A 17,090-nucleotide genomic window follows, 5' to 3' on the forward strand; every position below is an offset into this window, starting at 1 on the left:
GTCTCTGGAGTTCCTTTTTTCGGCACGTTTCTCTGCGATATGCAATTTACTCGCTCTGCCGACGAGTCACGGGAGGCACATTTGGTATTTGAAGCATAAAGCTGTACTTTAGCCTATCCGACAGCTTCATTGAGCTTTATAAAAACGCGATTAGTAGATAGGTATATCCTGAAGCTAATACGAAAGCTACAATGAACACTGTGCAAATTCAGGACTTGAACTTGCAACGAACGTGACATTGATTAGACTACCAAGATTCACGCAAGCGACACCGACTACCATTAGTCGTGTACACCGGTTAATCATCTACAAGGTCAATCAAACGCATCTCGGATTTGACTCACTCAGGCAGGCGCCCTGCGTATCACAATCCCTTACATTCCCGATGCGGTGAGCGCTTCGCCCTGCCCGCCCTACCTTACATTAGCCCACACACATGTAGGCTGAAAAATGGCACTAACTGCCAACTCTGAAGGTCACCGCAACCTCAGAGTCCACAATAACAGTAACCGATATTTACCACGAGGGCGCGTGCAAACTACGAACCCAGCACGAAACGACCCACCTTGGACATGAACCTGCCCAACCCCACCCCATTATCTAGTGACAAGCGCCACTGCCGCACGTTGACTCCCCCTCTTTAATCCCACTTACTTGCCTTCCTCGCTCATGCATCTCCTCTTTTATCTATTGCTCACATGCCATGGAGCCAGCCGATATTGACCGATAGCGCTCTTGTTGGACCACGTGTGCTATACATTCTCGAAATCGATGTGTTGTACTCTGCTGCACTGCACTGCTGTGTTGTGCTCACTTTTCTGCATTGGTTCTGCATTGCTTTTTTCGGGGAACGAGGGAAGGAAGGAAAGGAGAATAAGATCTCCCTAACACGACTCGCTAGCGGCACGTGGTTGAACCTAATGTACCTGTATGTACGTTTCTCCAAACGAGCGCTATGCGCGAATGCGGCAAATACTCGTATCTGCAATTCTTGATGTGCAAGGAAGTCTTATCCTGTTGATCCCGCCTGGTTTTCGCGACCCACATGGTGCATTAGAGCCGTTTGCTCGCAGCGGATGGGTGTGTGGAAAATGGACTATGCTAAAGACTAGTAGTAAGTATGTTATCCCTGAGGGGGGCCACAGTGTGCTTATCAAACTTGATGGATTATCTTACTTATCACGCGCAGCAAAATTTTGAACTAGGCGTTTTCTTCCCTGGTTAGTCTCTCACGCAATATCTTGACCCTGGAACCACACACATCCACACCCCCCTAGTATACATAAGTGGCCCACTCACCCATCTATCCGCCATCAGATCCTAAGATCCCGCCAAATCCGCAGCAACAGAATCATAATCAGACTCAAAAGCCTGAGACAGTGCTCTTATCCGGTTTCTGATACACAGTCACTGTACTATTATTCATGCGTTTTCCGCTTTGAAAGGACCACCAACACGCGTTGCTTAGACGCTGGGAACGAAGAGCGAGCTTTGCTGGATAAGGGGTGTGCGTGTCCACGTAACAGTACACCCAGACTCCACAAGTCGCCTTATCTTACCAGCGCGTCTATCCTAGCACTTTCCGTCCATCCCACTATACACAAGTGCCGATGGTTTTCAAGATATTCCCCAAGCAGCTCTTCGCAATGATCGAGGTGGTCAACTGGTTCCCATGTGGCGTCTTCCACCCTAACCATTCGATATGATACTGCCATTTTTCTCAAGGCGGTTTCTCTGCGGAGTATGAGATTGAGGTTTGAATGACTGCTGCGCACGTGTAACAAGTTAGACTTGGGTATGTGCCTATACCTATGTATACAAAATCCTCTTTCAACGGGTATCATGCGTATCACCTTCCCCCTCCTCAAAACCTTCACTCCTCGATCCTCATTCCAAGTAAACACATCAATTCATCTTTCCCACCTTCTTCCTAGATGGCATATCGCGCTTTAGGACTCGTTCCATTCACATCGTATCACATTGCCCTGCATTGCATTACACATATCTTCTTACTCCAAAGAGATTGTTCTTAGCATCAACGAAACTCTCATCTCATCTCATCTCATACTCCCAATCTTCTCTTCGGTAAGAGTTATATTGTATTGATTCTTGTTGATGATGAAATACTGCCCACTGCTGGCGATCATCTAGCTGGAGTGTCCCGGTGTATTGGTACAAGGGACGCAAGAATCAGATATTCGACCTAAGGGGCTATTCTGGCGAGTCACTCACTGCTTAGGACGGCTTCCTAGTTCGTTACGGCCAACCTGTTCTAGTTTCAATCCCTCTATTCCGCTCGCATATGTACACAAACCCATTCGAACAGAGGAGCAAAATGGGAATCTTTCTTGATCAGTTCAGCTAAATGTACACAAAATACAGTCGCCGTCGGCAAATGCTCAAATCGCCTACATGCTGCATCTCCTAAAAACAGTCCACGCTGCTTATGAAAGCATCCTGCTCATATCACCCCTGATACGGTTGTAATCCAACAGGCCCTCAATCTGGCCAACGGCTGAAATAGCTACATCCTTGTCCCAAAGCTTGTTTCTCGCGAACTCCATGACGTCCTTCTCTGTGATACGGCCAACCACACGCTCAACCTCCTCGGGTGATAACCTGCGGCCGGTGGTAACAATCTGTCGGCCTATGTCCTCCGCAACGGCGGTGGTGCCGTCAAGAGCAAGCAGGATGGAGGCCTTGAGTTGGGCCTTGGCGCGCTCGACTTCGGCGGAGGTGACGTTCATGGAAAGACGAGACCATTCGCGGAGAGTGAAATGAACGAGGTCGTCGAGCGAGGTGACGTTGGAGCTGGTGAGGTAGATACCCCAAAGACTGGCGGTGTTAGCGTTCGGAAACCTTGTAGTCCTGTGAGGATAAACTTACCCAGTGTCCGAGTAGCTGGTGGAAAAGCTCATGAAGCTGTTGGCCAAGTTGTTCTGCGAGATGAAGTTGCTGAGCTTGCTACCAAGATAGGCAGAGTTGCCCATGGCGCGGTCCCAGTTGCCGACAATAGCCTGTGTAACCAGCGCGGTAAAGTAGTCAGGGTCGCTCCAGCTGACACCCTCTACAGCAATGGCAATGTTGGCGGTACCCATGGTGTCGTCCCGAAGGCGGACCTCGGAGCCGATGAAGTCGGGCTTCTGCTTCTGCTCAGCGGCGATGGACTTGGAGGTGTAGTCCTGGGGCTCGGCAGGCAGGCTGGCGAAGTGCTTCTCGGCGAGATCTACGAGCTGCGCGTGGGGAATGCCACCAGCGCCAACGAGGACCATGCGGTCAGCGGTGTAGTTGGTCTTGATGTAGTTTTCGAGGTCGGAGCGCTGGATGCTCTGGATGTTCTCCTTGGGTCCGAGGATGGTGCGACCGAGCGGCTGGCCTTGGAAAGCGGTGGCGTGTAAGTGGTCAAATACGACCTCCTCGAGCTGCTTGTCGACCTCCTCCTGTTCGCGGAGGATGACATCACGCTCACGCTCGATGGCCTGGGGCTCGAGCTTCGAGTTCTGGAGAATGTCGGAGAGGATATCGACAGCGGCGGGGACATCGTTGTTGAAGGCCTTGGCGTAGTAGACGGTGTTTTCGCGCTGTTATGTCATCAATAGGTGTTGTTGGCAAATACATAATCCAGCAACTACACGTACCGAGGTGTAGGCGTTGAGGTGGCCGCCCATGTTTTCTATCTCGAGTTCCAGTTGCTGCTGTGTGCGCTTCTGGGTTCCCTATTGCCGTGCATTAGCCTTCACATCTCCCATGGCTGCCATTGTGGGGTGTGCGTACCTTGAAGGCAAGATGCTCCAGGAAGTGTGCGGTTCCGTTCGTCTTATCCGTCTCTGCGCGGCTGCCAGCATCGATCCAAACACCGACGGTCGACGTCTGAGCCCACGGGGAGTGCTCGGTAGCGATCTACGCAGACGGGTCAATTGCAATCCTCCTAGCGCCTAGGACATTGGGCCTACCGTGAAGCCATTGTTGAGTGTCGTCGACTCGGTCTTGGAGCCGTAGGCGACGGGCGTCGCGAGGCCTCTGGTCAAGGGCGAGGCCTTGGACGACTTGATCGCGTTGATGGCGGCGCGAGAGCGCATGCTCTGCTGCAGGTTGAGTGCGAGCCGCCGGGAAGCCATTGCGTCAACTCGCGGTACAGAGGAGATGGGGGAATGGGGCGGTGATGGGGTTGGGATGAGTTGCGTACAGCTGCAGCTTGGCCCCAGTGAGGTCGATGAGGTTCGAAATCTGCTGTCACGGGACTTCCCGGCTCCGACCGCTGGCCAATGAGCACCGTAGGAACGTCAGCACCGCTGATCCGAGGTATCATCGTCGACATCTTGACGTCCCGGCCTTCGAACATCTTCACGCCTCGTCCGTCGCCTCTCCGCTCTCCAATTGCACGTCCACACCGCTGCAATGGCCTCCATCATGCGCCCCGGGCTCCTCAGGCAAGCCTGCCAGACGCCCGCCGCCTCGCAGCGCATGCTGTCGACCATGGCCGGCTCCGCAATCAACCGACCGATCGCCCAGCAGCTTCGCCCAGCCTTTGCGCGCTCAGCAATCCCCAAGTCCACGCGAATTGCTGCCTTCCATGCCACCCAGCGCAACCAGATCCTGCCGCCGCTGCCCCAGACCATCGTCGGGACGGCGAACGACCCAGTTCCCGTGCCTAACCCATCACCCTCACATGGAAACTATCACTGGACTTTTGAGAGGTGTGTAGCAAAGGCCCCTCGTCGCTCGAGGGGGGAAACGAGAGGGTGTCGGAGAATGATTGAAGTGAGCAGTACAACTAATATGTCGAGCAGGATCGTCGCAGCCGGCCTCATTCCCGTGACCATTGCGCCTTTCGCCGCTGGATCGCTGAACCCCGTCACCGATTCCATTCTCTGCGCTCTGCTCATCATACACTCACACATTGGCTTTGAGTAAGTATCTCAGACGCACTATGGTCACGTCGAGCATCTTGACGACATCTCAAACACATGGAGAATAGCAGAGGCTAATATTGCGCAGAGCATGTATCATCGATTACTTCCCCAAGAAGCGTGTCCCCCGCGTCCACAAGGCATCGTTGTGGGCTCTCCGGGCTGGAACCGTCGCCCTCGGTCTGGCGCTGTACTCTTTTGAGACGAACGATGTCGGTATCACCGAGGCTATAACAAGGTTATGGCATGCTTAGAATAGGCAAGGTCGTGTACAATAAATATAAGAGCTTTCAATGTTTGATTACCAAGTTAAAATTCCAAAGGCAAATGTGGCAATAAGCGCCTCCTCCAATATGCCAGGAAATGAAGCAATGCCGTATTCGGAAGAGCATTTGAGTCGCTTATACATGATAGAACGGCCTCGTGAAGCACCAATTAACCTCACCGCTCGTCATTAACGCCAATCTACATCTGGTCAGTCCGTTATCAAACCAGTCTTGAGAAATAAAGCGTGCGGGAGCTTACTATCTCCCTATACTATCTTCGCTTTCAACCTCGATCTCTCCTTACATCCTCCACTTGTCCCACACTTTGCTATCCCCACATTTCCGGAAACGCAGTCCGTAGTCGTAACGGAGCTCTCGATGACTGACCCCACTCTGCTTAGCCGCGTGTAGGATATCCTGTTTCTCCTCCATTGACTGGAGCCCGAGGACGTCGATATTCTTTGGCTTGACATTGGGAATCCAATCTGTCACTGACCTGTTGATTGGCCTACAATCGCCAATTGCACAGAATGCATTCGTGCAATCCACCTCGACATAGAAAAGGCCGGCTTCAAATGTTTCCAGATCTTGGAGCATTACGTCCCAGCTGCTGAAGCACGTGTTCAGATGCACTTCGTGGACCCACTCATATCTCTCTTGGGCTGTCTTTTGCGAAAATAGAGTATAACTGTAAGTTTGATCATCGCGTTTCCAGTCGTTGTGTGTATAAGCGCACAGCGGTACCAATTGCTGATCGACGGCGACACTCACGTTCCTGATATACGCCAGACCAGCAGATGAGAACACATGACGCTCGGTAATAGGTTTATTTCGCAACGAGTCACCGAGCTCGATAAAGGGGTGGCACTGTTGCCATCCGATCGGAAGCACAAAGAGATTTTTGGAAAGATACAAGTTCTCAGCTTCTTCATGGACCTGCTTGCAGACTCTGAAGAGCTGCAGCTCTGGCTTTCGGAAGAGCTTATATTCGTGAAATCGCTGGTTGTTTGAGATGTCGTAGGAGTCGGGCGCGTAGAAGATCTTGCCTACCACCACAAGCTCTTCGTAGATCATATTTCTGATCTCAGGCGGCAGATCCAGGAATGGAAAGTGAGTTTTGTCATATCTACCATTGCGAGATATTTCAGAGACAGGAGATAATAGCGACTGCGTGCCAGATATAATCGGGGATTGTCGCACAGTTGAGGAGGAGGTTGGTGATGATGAGGACATATCGGGATATTGCTGTGGCGTGTTTTGTAGTCGGGACTGAGTCACACCCATCTTCTTGTATTCCTTGAAAGCAGGCCTGAGAGATACTCAAGTCTATCAATATTTAACAGTTTTTTGGAGTGGTCATTTGCATTACATGCCGTGGAAGTGGAGTAAAGTACGAGTCGATCGTCGTCAACGAGGTTCTTAATTTTGTTTCTTTCGAGTGTGATCGGAAGATATAGACCTCATATGAAGCTGCTTACGCGAAAGGGGTGAGAGTGATGGTGACGGCTAAAACTAGTCGATAGAACGCGAACTGCAGAGCACTCAGGTGAGAGAGGCCAGCTAGACAGGTAAAGTATGCGACATCGTCGATAAATGCTTCTTCAAAGAGGTAATAGAAACCGTTTAACCTTGACCTTGTCAATATGCGCGATGTAATTTAGAGATGTGAGTGAGAGACTCTCGAGGAAGAGGGAACATCTCACCGACGCAGCACTCCAACCAAACCAAGCTCTACAGTATCTTCTAGCAGTAGTAGTCCCACCTCTTTTAGCTTTCTCCGGGTGGGCTTCGCCAAATATCTCCACTATAATTCCCATCCTTCCTTTTGAGATCGAGAGTGTCCGGCGGACGCTCTCACTCAAATGTCTGTCAACATATAAACTAAACATAGTACCGATAATGTAGAGTTAAAAGCTCTCGGCCTGAAAGACGGGACAATGGTAAGTAAATGCTGAATGTGACGAAGTGATGCTTACCTTCCATAGCTCGTCGCTTCCACTGCCACCTTTTCATATTCACCGGAGCAGGAACGCTGCAGACCTTTCGCTCAACCATTTAGGTTCAACAATTCATATCCCCTGCGTTGATTCATCACGGCATGTTGTTTGCTCATCCCATCGCTATCCGCCTATTTATGCTATCAACCACCGTACTATTCAAAGCAAATCATTCTTCCCAACGGATCACCAATCCATTAGCGCATATTTTCAACCCCCGCAATGGCGAGCGAGTCCATGATAACCCACAAGGGTTCTGCTATAACAGCCAGCGAACCCATCACCGCAGTGGCAACAGGGCAGATGCTTTTCCAAGCACCACCTCTCACGCAGCCACTCAGTTCGCAAGCACCCAGACCTCAACTCCAGCTCCACGGGCCCATCTACTGGTTCAGGTCTACTTTCTTCGAAAGAGGTCTTACACAGCTCCCCACCCCATCCGACGAGGTCACCGCCGAGCAGATCTGCTCCATCTGCTTACGTCGCTACTCAAACGACCCTTCTATCACCAGGTTCACGCCCTCACCGACGAACTCGGACGACAGTATCCTCACCCCAGCCACCAAGATCAAACGATGTGGCCACCTCTTCCACAGAAGATGCCTGGAGTACTGCAGAGATGGAAGGTGTCCGAGTTGCCGCACGAAGTTGTACAAGAAGAGTTTTTGGCAGTGGCTGAGCGTGGTATGGAAGGTATGGACTGCAAACGTCGAGCTCAACGCATTATTCTCAGCACCGGAGTATATGGCTGTATATAACGAGCAATCGTTGGTGGCGGGGTTCATGAGATGACCGGATTGATAGCTGGTGTCTTTTGTCCCAGCTAGCTAGGAAAGGCGTTACATTCATACGAGATTATTTCTCTTCTCGTCGACTGGCGATTGAAGACATGCTCATTTTCATACTCTGCTGCTTATAGGTGATCGTTTCCACTATCCTACAACCGCACTGGACTGAAGTTATCGAGCCGCCCCTTGATAAGACCACTTAGATGCTTGGGCCAGCTCCTAAACATTACTGCTAGTATAAAATGCTTAGTGGATGGCAGTTGTAGAGGACAGGCGAATGAATAGTCGCCCGATAGACGGCATACTCGGGGAGGACGAGGAGGGCATGGAAGAAAGGGCAACAAGAGACTTTGAAAAAGTAAAACGAGTCAATGTAGTATTCAACATCAATTGTGGCCAAATGTATAGCTCTTGCGAGCCTAGCACATGTAAAGTTTATTCGAAATCTTTTTTGAGAGACTGTAGGAAAGCAAGATGCCCCTGTGAACTAGCGCGAGCTGAGCAAAGACACAACGTGTATGATGGAGAAAACGACAGAGTCCTACACATCATGGACCCGTAAGATGTGAACCTCTAGAAACGTACAACACGGGCATACAAGACTCGAGTGGTATGCGTATATGGAAAAAGGAGGGCATAGGGTTGGGATTGAGATGCTGACATGTTGAAGATTGAGAGTCTAACGAAGCATACGGCCTTGGGGCCCTAAAGCACCCTCCATGCCATTAGAAAACGATGAACCAGACATCATTAACCTACACCAAGATGCACCATACCCTAGCCCTTGTCATTTTTGCCCGATTTGGAGTTCAGTCAATTTATGCCTTGGTCTCAGCAGGGGCCTCGGTGCTCTCTGCCTTGGGCGCATCGGTCGCAGGCTCCGCAGCAGCGGGTGCCTCCGCGGAAGGCTCGGCCTCAGAAGACGTCCAGAGGGTCTAGAAACAGGGTCAGGGAGGTCTCCTATACAAATGAAGTGAACTTACCAAGTTGTCCCGGAGAAGCTGCATGATGAGGGTAGAATCCTTGTAGCTCTCCTCAGATAGGGTGTCGAGCTCTGCGTTTCTGTTAGCACTGCGCATGCCGCCACCTGCCATTTCACGTACCGGCAATGGCATCATCGAAAGCCTGCTTGGCCAACTGGCAAGCCTGGTCGGGTGAGTTGAGGATCTCGTAGTAGAAAACGGAGAAGTTCAGGGCGAGACCAAGGCGGATGGGGTGAGTGGGAGCAAGGTTGGAGGCAGCGACGTCGGTGGCGGCCTTGTAAGCCTCGAGAGACTTGTCGGCGGAGGTCTTGCGCTTGTCGCCAACGGCAAACTCGGCGAGGTAGCGGTGGTAGTCGCCCTTCCTATGAGACGCAAACAAATTAAAAAAGGATTCGAGACGAATTCGCAGCGGAACTGCTTACATCTTGTGGTAGAAAACCTTGGACTCGCCGCTCTCAGCAGAGGGAATCAAGTGGCCGTCCAGGCACTCCAAGATGTCCTCGCAGATCTTAGCAAGCTCGGCCTCGATCTTTTGGCGGTACTCCTTGATGAGAGTGACCTGAGTCTCATTGCCCTTGGACTCTTCCTTCTGCTCGATCGAGGTGACGATTCTCCAGGAAGCGCGACGGGCACCGATGACGTTCTTGTAGGCCACGGACAGGAGATTTCGCTCCTCAACGGAGAGCTCCTGGTCTGCGGAGGCGACAGCCTTCATGTTCTCGACCATCTCTGCCAAAGTGGGTTAGACCGCTGGCTCGCAGCTCTTCACAGATGTACTTACCCTCATAGCGTTCGGCCTGCTCGGCCAACTTGGCCAGGTAGACGGAATCTTCGTAACCCATTGTGACGTGAACTGTAATACAAGATACTGTTAGCTAAAGTGTACAGAGGTCGAACTCGCAGAAAGTGCCATCGCCGTGTTATCGCAATTGTTGAGCAAGCCAGCTCCACTGTGTGCGCTCTGTTGGGGGCGAACAAAAGTGCAGGTTCGTGGTCGAGAGCGTTTAGCTGGTGGGCAATCGCGAAGGATCCGGCATGCGACACGCAAAGCTGCGTCAATTGCGTGCGTGTGCGTTGATTCGGGCGGCGGAGGCGTAGAGAGGGGCGGCTTGAGCGGCTCTTCCACGACCGCAGCCCAAGCAACGCGCACATAATCGACATCAGTGACGCGAGGGGCGAGGGGTTCCGGAGATAGCGGCCTCGATAGACATGCTATGCTGATAGGACTGGCAGGCGTGTATTGAGGCTGGCGAAGGCGCAAATTGCAGGCCGTTTCGCGGGCCTGGGGGGATGACGAAAGGCGGTGGGGTACTTACGAAGAGAGAGGTAGTTTGACGAGGAAGAGTAGCAGTGCAGAAAGGCAGGCGGTTGGAGGCGACGGTGGTTGCTGGTAGAAGAAACTGAGGTGGAGGTCTCTAGTCAGAGGGTGGCTTGTGTGGTCAAGTTATCAAGTGGGAGGACTTGGAGGGAGAAGCCGATTCTTGGCAATAGCGGTGTCGATCACGCCTGCCTGTCCGTGGGCGGTTTCACGCAGCCTAGAACAGCCCCGGCGGCACAACTTCTCACTTTGACGGCCCAGTTTCTCTAGCTCAATATTGTTTATTTGAGTCTTGTGGAGCGGTACTTGGGTACCTTTGGCCGTTGGGTTTGTTCTGTCGTTCAGGCCTCACGCCCCGCAGTACAATCCTTCCATGACCACGACATGTACACTGACCGATAGCACTGGTTGGGCATAATCTTTGCACTTCTTTTCCGAAATTTGAGCGTACTGTCATCATGTCTTTGCTTTGGTTAAACAGCAGCCCAGCCTGCCTGGACGTTCTGGATTCACGGCCAGAGCAAAGGACGCGCGCGTTGTGCCAGCCTGGGTAATAGGACTTGAATAGCAAAGTCATTCATCTCATTTCACATAGCAATCTAGTCCACGAGTACTTCTACTACGTGTCACCCCATGCTTTGTAGCTCTAGAGACTCGATGGTGCAATGATCGCTGACCTTTGCGACTTGTTGCATCGTCTCCTCCCACATCACATGACGACCCGAGGGCCATGACGCTGCCAGCAGGTCCAAGCTCCAATCAACCGTCGAGCAGCTTCGACAAGCCATCACTCCACCTTTCCTTGTGATCTGAACCCGCCATATAACCACCCCCTCCATCCACCAATCCACTCGACAACTCATTACAATGCTTCGCACATCGATCATCAAGAGCGCGCGCGCTTTCGCCGCTCCCCGCTACTTCTCCACCTCCACTCTGCGTATGACTGCAGGTGCTACCGGTTCCGCTTCGTCGAGGCCCACCGGCTCCGCTGGAGGGTGAGTAGTTCCCTAGGATTATTACAGTGCCTAGTTTTTTGGAGGTGGCTAATTGAACTCCCAGTGATGCTTTCACCAAGCGCGAGTCCGCCGCCGAGGAGCTTTACATCCGCCAGGAAGAGAAGGCCAAGTACGTGCATACTCTACCGCCAAAACGCATCTCCATTGGTACATGCATACCATTGGGGAAGCAGCTTGAATGCGTTTAGAATGCTGACGGATCACACAGGCTTTTCGCGATCAAGCAGAAGCTCCAGCGGCAAAGGGAGCACCTCGAGGAACTCGACAAGCACATGTCAGTACCCACCTCCCAATTGCCTCGCACACTCCAACTACACCAGAGACAATACTGACGACGTATAGTGATGATGTCATCAAGCAGGGCGAGGCTTCCGGCCAGGGCGAATCAAAGTAAGCGCATGCCCAGTGCGATGGTAGAATAGACAGCGCAGGCTGACCCAAGGGTTTTGTCTCTAGCCTTTGAAAAATGTACACAAAACAGACTCGATTGACGGCTCTTCGATTTGGAGATAGCATGTTATGAATCTACTGCATATTGGCGCGCGACTGGCTTGATTTACCAACTCTTCTCTCAACGCCAATGACTACATGCGTCGCCTGTTGTGACGGATTGTTATTCCCCAAATTCTGCCTAACCCGGTACAGCCCCCACACGTGAATCGCAGGCAGTCATAGAGTGAAGCAACATCCACAAATGAGCAATCTTGAAATACCAAAGCCCACTACAAGATCCCGTTCCTCGCAAAATGCCGGAATTCTTCGGATCCTGCGCTGCAGCTGCAGTCCTAGTTGCCTCGGCAAGTACAGTCAAGCTGACCCAAGTTGCAAGCACATTTTTAACCATGAAATCACAAAAGTGTGACGCAGCAGATATACAAGTTTAGTTGTTAGACGAAAACTGGTATTATTTCACACCCATCTAATAACTCTACTCAACATAGTGAGAAGGGCCATATCACCTCAGCTTCTTAGCATGTGCAACCAGACTTTCAATGACCTGTTCAAACGCATCCTTGTCCCCCAGCGCACTCTCCAATCTCTTCTGCCAATACGCAAACACCTCGTTCGCCCTCTCGTGTAAGCTCTTGAGCCGCTCGACATGCGTTTCTAACTCTTCTATTGTGAAATTGCTCAGCGCCGCCTCGGTCGTCGCGCACAGCATCGTCGTTGAACTGATATCTAGCTCGGGCGGTGGCGGAGGCCCTTTTCGTTTCCTGTCGGGTTTTGATGAAGACGAGTCGACGGATGTGGATGAGGCGTTTTCATCCCGCTTGACGCGCCCGAGCGCGCCGTTGCGGCCATCTGCTGACGGACGCGGCGTTTCTGAGCCGGGGATGTGAATGGATGGCAAGATGAGTTTCTTTTGTTTCGACGCGGGGAGGATTTCATCGAGGTCGACGGGGACGCCAAGCGAGACTAGAAAGAGTCGTCGTATACGGGAGCGGACCCAGTCGGGAGGTTGGAGTGGTGGTGGTGCTACTAATTGTGTCCATAATGAGTGGCTCCGCTCAGAGAGGAATATGGAGCGAGTTTCTTCAGGGTTTGTTGATATGATAGGTATGTCTTGTGGCGAGGGGTAGATCTCATCAATGTAGGGCTGCGTTGCTGCGACGATGTCTTCAAGCGATGTGAGGTGTTCGAAATCAAGGACAGGCTGTGCAAAGCCAAAGTCAGTCATCATGTCACTGCAATTGTCATGCCGAATGCAACACTGGGCTTGGGCTAGATAATCATGACTTACAGGACCTATAGAAGGAGCAGGTACAGGAGGTTGATCGGGGGGTTTATCAAATGACGTCTCTGCCTCTTCCTCGCCTTGCTGAAACCCATCGTCAAAATCCCCGAAATCATCTCCCTCACCGCCCTCTTCGAACTCGTCGAAATCGCCAAACCCATCGTCACCCGCGTCCTCGTCGTTGTGAGCATCGTCAGGCTGGTCGGACAAGTCGGCATCCAAGGCAGACTCGGTTGCGTCGTCGTTGGTGCTTACTGGATACCTATCAAGCGAGGCAGTTGGCGACCCTTCTTCCGTCAATGGTACGCAGGAGGCACCAAGAGAATGCCCTACGTACCTTTGCGCTGCGCAGGCTCAGGTGCCTTGACGATGACATCCGGCTCAGCGTCTGCGAGGCGTAGGTGGTGCGCATGTGTGCCTGGGACATCGCCGTAGCTGGGCTGGTCGGGGTCGACCTTTTCAACGACCGTCTTCGGGACTGGCGTTCCTCCAGGTGTCAAAGGTCGATCGTTTATGCTTACCCGTGAGGTGCTGCGACTGCGTGTGCCATCCGGCACGATTTCCACCTCGTCGGGCACTGCGTCTTGGGTCCTCATCTTGTACGCGTCCGTTCCTGGGACCTCGCCATGGGCTGGCTCGTCATCTACCCGCTCGACTCGCGTGATTGGGATTGGTGAGGTGGCATCTGATCTGCCAGGCCGGCCCTCGGAAGCATCAGAAAAGTGCTCGTCGCTCGACTCTACTATATGACGATTAGACGCGGCCTCATAGGCTCAGCCTAGAATAGAGCCTTCGTACCTAGTTCCTTCGCACCAGGGTCCTCCAACTCGACACTCTTGCGGGGCGGTGCCAGGTCGTGCGTCATGCTGAGACTGAGAAGTGATGCTTCCACTTTTACTCGGACGGGGCCCTTGGGATGAGACGTGTGGTGTTTTGGCGAGCAGAGAATTGAGTGTCGATGAAGAGAAGATGGGAGCAAAAGCAAAAGAAAGAGTACAGAGGAAAGAGCAGGACGAGCACCCAAAAGCTGCTGCGCCTCACTATGTGCTAAGGGTGTCGTCGTGGAGTTTCACGCACGGCTCCAGCAGTAGCGGGGACAGCGGTCTGGAGCTCAATCATGGCCCGCATCTGGGAGCTCAGCTGGGAACAACAATTCACCGACGCTAGTCTGGCCCATGCCGCTGTTTGCCTAACTTTTGGCAGCTGCGACAGTGGACGCGCCGTGAAAGACGTGAAGCTGCTCGCAAAGCCCACCGTACCCTTTCATCTGCGCTAATACTGCATCTCTCTGCTGCTGCGACTTCTCCTACGCCAATTGCGCCACCCAGCATACCTTTCTACCCATGTAAACAGCTTCTCACTCAACTTGCAGTGCACATCACAGCTAACCGCCCTCCAATAGAGTCCTCTACGATCGACCGTCAATATGGCGTCGCCATTCTCCTTCGGCCAGCAGAACAGCAGCAGCACCCCGAACAAATCTTTGTTTGGCACAGCGGGCTCGTCCAGCGGAGCAACATCGTCACTCTTCGGCAACACGGACACAGCTTCAAGCACACCTGGCAGTGGAGGCAGTGGACTGTTTGGCAGCGGCAATACAGCCACAAGTTCATCGAGTGTTTTTGGAGGCGGCGCTTCGAGCACACCTGCGAGCAAGCCCGGCGGTCTCTTTGGCGGAGGCCAAGCTACGCCAGGCGCGTCGTCAACGTCCGCCTTTGGCGGCCTCGGCGGGTTTGGAAAGCCCAGCGGCGATACACCTAAACCTGGAAATGCATTTGGCGGCGCTGGAGCTACTCCCGGCGGCGCTGCACCATCCTCTACACCCTCTTTCGGTTTCGGTACAACAGCTGGTACGTACCATCCCTGTACATTCCACAACCCACCAGTCTTCTAACGTAGTATCACAGGCTCAACACCGACAGCGACGCCCGCAGCGAGTAAGACGTCTTTCCTACCATCTACTACACCAGCTGGCGCACCTCCCGGGAACAGTTTATTCGGCCAAAACAAGCAAGCGAGCGGAAGTGCCCAAACCGGCTCTTCTTTGTTTGGCCAACAGAACAACCCGGCACCTGGAGCTGCACAGACGGGCCCATCGTTGTTTGGAACCGCGAAGCCATCGACAACGTCTTCTTCTACGCCTGGTATGTTCGGAGCAGTCACACCAGGACCCTCGGCTGCGAAACCTCTAGGTAGCTCGACGCCTGGGTCGGGACTCTTCGGCCTCGGGAACACTGGTGCTTCGTCTGATGCCAACAATAGCGCACCCACTGCATCTACACCTACCAGCGGGCTCTTTGGTGGTGGAAACCAAGCAGCGACACCTGGTACACAGGCCGCGCAAAACACCCCTAAACCCGGTCTTTTCGGCAGTCTTGGTAGTACGACGCCCTCGTCGACACCGGCAAGCAAACCTTCCGGAGGATTTAGCCTTGGAGCCACGCCCGCTGCACAACCGCCTTCACAGCCCACAGCAGGCGCGACGCCCTCCTTCAGCTTAGGTGGGAGCATGGCGGCTCCAGCATCTTCTGCGGCTCCATCCAGCAATCTTTTTGCGGGTACAGGGTCAAGCACAGGTGCTTCTACGGGCGGTGGTTCTACTTTCAACTGGGGGAAACCTCCTGCAAATACGCCTGCAAATACGACGGCGGCAGGCGGAGCTACAACCACTGCAACGGCCGGTGGAGCCACTACGACGACTACATCGGGTACATCGCTCTTCCCTCCTCTTGGGGGAGGAAGTTCAGCCCCGCCCGCTGCTGGAGCTGCGGCCAGCTCCACCACGACTTCCTCTCTGTTCACCAAGCCCGCATCGAATGCAGCGCCACCAGCATCATCAACTACTACATCTCAACCTGCCCCTAGCCTTGGAGCCACCACAGGGACTGCGGGAGGCGATGCGGGAAAGAGCGGACTCGCCAGTTCAACTGCTGGTCCCACACCATCGGCTCAGTCACGACTGAAGAACAAGTCTATGGACGAGATTATCACACGTTGGGCGGCCGATTTATCAAAGTACCAAAAGGAATTTCAACAACAATCCGAGACGGTTGCACAGTGGGACCGGGCCCTAGTCGAAAATTCAGACAAGGTCCGACAGCTATACTCGAAGACGTTCCAAGCAGAGCGCGATGCGGCTGAGGTTGAGAGGCAGCTGACGATGATGGAGGAGAACCAGCAAGAGCTCGATTCTTATCTGGATCGTTACGAGAAGGAGATCGAGAACTTGATGAAGATGCACGGTGTGAGCGGAAAGTCTGATGGCCTTCGCGGTCCAGACCAGGAGAGGGAGAGGACGTGAGTAGATTTTTGGTCTAGAATGTACAGAAGCAGACCACTGACGGTAACACAGGTACAAACTCGCGGAGAAGCTACAGGATAGGCTGAACGAGTTGAACAAGGATCTTACGGAGATGATTGAAGAGATCAACAGCACATCGCAAACGCTCAGCAAAACTGGCAAGCCAGATGATCCGGTGAGTCTTGATGAGTGGTTAGGTTGTTTAATAGCTGCTAACGAATGGTACAGCTGACAAAGGTGGTGCGGGTGCTCAACACGCAACTCGCACAGCTCCAGCTCATCGACTCTGGGGCGTCTCAGTTGCAAGAGAAGATTAGCAGAGCTCACAAGGAGAGCCAGCATGTTGGGGCCAACGGGTGGAACGGCCTCGGAACCGATCCGACGGCGGACTTCTATCGCAGCTATCGGGGCGGTCGGACGACGGAGCGATTTGGCGGTGTCTCATAGAGCTAAGTACATTTGCAGGGTGTTTGAGGATGCTTTAGGATGAGCGACGATAAAGTGTAGCACAAGTGGGGCGTTTGGGCGGGTTCAGGTCTTGGGTTTGACTTTGCAGGCAAGCGATGGCTTCCTATGCTTGGCCAGTAGTAGCGAAGAAGCATAGATGTGCATGGCTACACAGCGCGGGGGGGTTCTTAATTGTGTACGAAAAGCATATTGAACGTGTTATTCCCATGCAGGATGTAGCTTGGCTGTGCCAAGGAGCCGTTGAGAGGTCGGCTTCGGCTACAGGAAGCGATCCACCCGAATCAGCGCTTGAGCAAGGCTAATTT

General features: G+C 52.9%; 7 protein-coding genes across 7 annotated transcripts; 3 read left to right on the top strand and 4 right to left on the bottom strand.

The window, feature by feature from the left end:
- Positions 1-2,444: 2,444 nt before the first annotated feature.
- On the bottom strand, positions 2,445-4,118 carry K460DRAFT_373473 (uncharacterized protein; the record flags this gene model as incomplete). The annotated part of the gene is made up of 5 exons (XM_040934586.1): positions 2,445-2,835; positions 2,887-3,581; positions 3,639-3,716; positions 3,775-3,900; positions 3,954-4,118. 5 exons carry the CDS (start codon positions 4,116-4,118, stop codon positions 2,445-2,447), a joined length of 1,455 nt encoding a protein of 484 aa, XP_040794028.1.
- A 191-nt stretch (positions 4,119-4,309) lies between these two features.
- On the top strand, positions 4,310-5,331 carry K460DRAFT_362208 (mitochondrial inner membrane protein). The gene is made up of 3 exons (XM_040932604.1): positions 4,310-4,697; positions 4,791-4,910; positions 4,999-5,331. Exons 1-3 carry the CDS (start codon positions 4,399-4,401, stop codon positions 5,162-5,164), a joined length of 585 nt encoding a protein of 194 aa, XP_040794029.1. The 5' UTR covers positions 4,310-4,398; the 3' UTR covers positions 5,165-5,331.
- K460DRAFT_362209 (uncharacterized protein) lies at positions 4,999-6,484 on the bottom strand. The gene has a single exon (XM_040932605.1). It carries the CDS (start codon positions 6,458-6,460, stop codon positions 5,477-5,479), a length of 984 nt encoding a protein of 327 aa, XP_040794030.1. The 5' UTR covers positions 6,461-6,484; the 3' UTR covers positions 4,999-5,476.
- Positions 6,485-8,352: 1,868 nt separating this feature from the next.
- K460DRAFT_362210 (14-3-3 protein epsilon) lies at positions 8,353-9,674 on the bottom strand (the record flags this gene model as incomplete). Its single annotated transcript, XM_040932606.1, has 4 exons — positions 8,353-8,896; positions 8,945-9,015; positions 9,065-9,306; positions 9,367-9,674. The coding sequence occupies 4 exons, from the start codon at positions 9,669-9,671 to the stop codon at positions 8,780-8,782; spliced, it is 735 nt and encodes a 244-aa protein (XP_040794031.1). The 3' UTR covers positions 8,353-8,779.
- A 1,310-nt stretch (positions 9,675-10,984) lies between these two features.
- Positions 10,985-11,825, top strand: K460DRAFT_35244 (uncharacterized protein). Its single transcript, XM_040931653.1, has 4 exons — positions 10,985-11,260; positions 11,325-11,390; positions 11,490-11,555; positions 11,624-11,825. The coding sequence occupies exons 1-4, from the start codon at positions 11,130-11,132 to the stop codon at positions 11,673-11,675; spliced, it is 315 nt and encodes a 104-aa protein (XP_040794032.1). The 5' UTR covers positions 10,985-11,129; the 3' UTR covers positions 11,676-11,825.
- A 270-nt stretch (positions 11,826-12,095) lies between these two features.
- On the bottom strand, positions 12,096-14,121 carry K460DRAFT_329562 (uncharacterized protein). Its single transcript, XM_040930747.1, has 4 exons — positions 13,815-14,121; positions 13,354-13,758; positions 13,023-13,306; positions 12,096-12,935 (listed from the first exon to the last, which is right to left on the bottom strand). Exons 1-4 carry the CDS (start codon positions 13,879-13,881, stop codon positions 12,237-12,239), a joined length of 1,455 nt encoding a protein of 484 aa, XP_040794033.1. The 5' UTR covers positions 13,882-14,121; the 3' UTR covers positions 12,096-12,236.
- A 92-nt stretch (positions 14,122-14,213) lies between these two features.
- K460DRAFT_362213 (uncharacterized protein) lies at positions 14,214-16,943 on the top strand. The gene is made up of 5 exons (XM_040932607.1): positions 14,214-14,361; positions 14,419-14,866; positions 14,924-16,313; positions 16,369-16,492; positions 16,546-16,943. Exons 2-5 carry the CDS (start codon positions 14,443-14,445, stop codon positions 16,762-16,764), a joined length of 2,157 nt encoding a protein of 718 aa, XP_040794034.1. The 5' UTR covers positions 14,214-14,361; positions 14,419-14,442; the 3' UTR covers positions 16,765-16,943.
- The last annotated feature ends 147 nt before the right edge of the window (positions 16,944-17,090 follow it).

Source organism: Cucurbitaria berberidis (assembly GCF_010015615.1).
Source record: "Cucurbitaria berberidis CBS 394.84 unplaced genomic scaffold K460scaffold_1, whole genome shotgun sequence".
Taxonomy (NCBI): domain Eukaryota; kingdom Fungi; phylum Ascomycota; class Dothideomycetes; order Pleosporales; family Cucurbitariaceae; genus Cucurbitaria; species Cucurbitaria berberidis.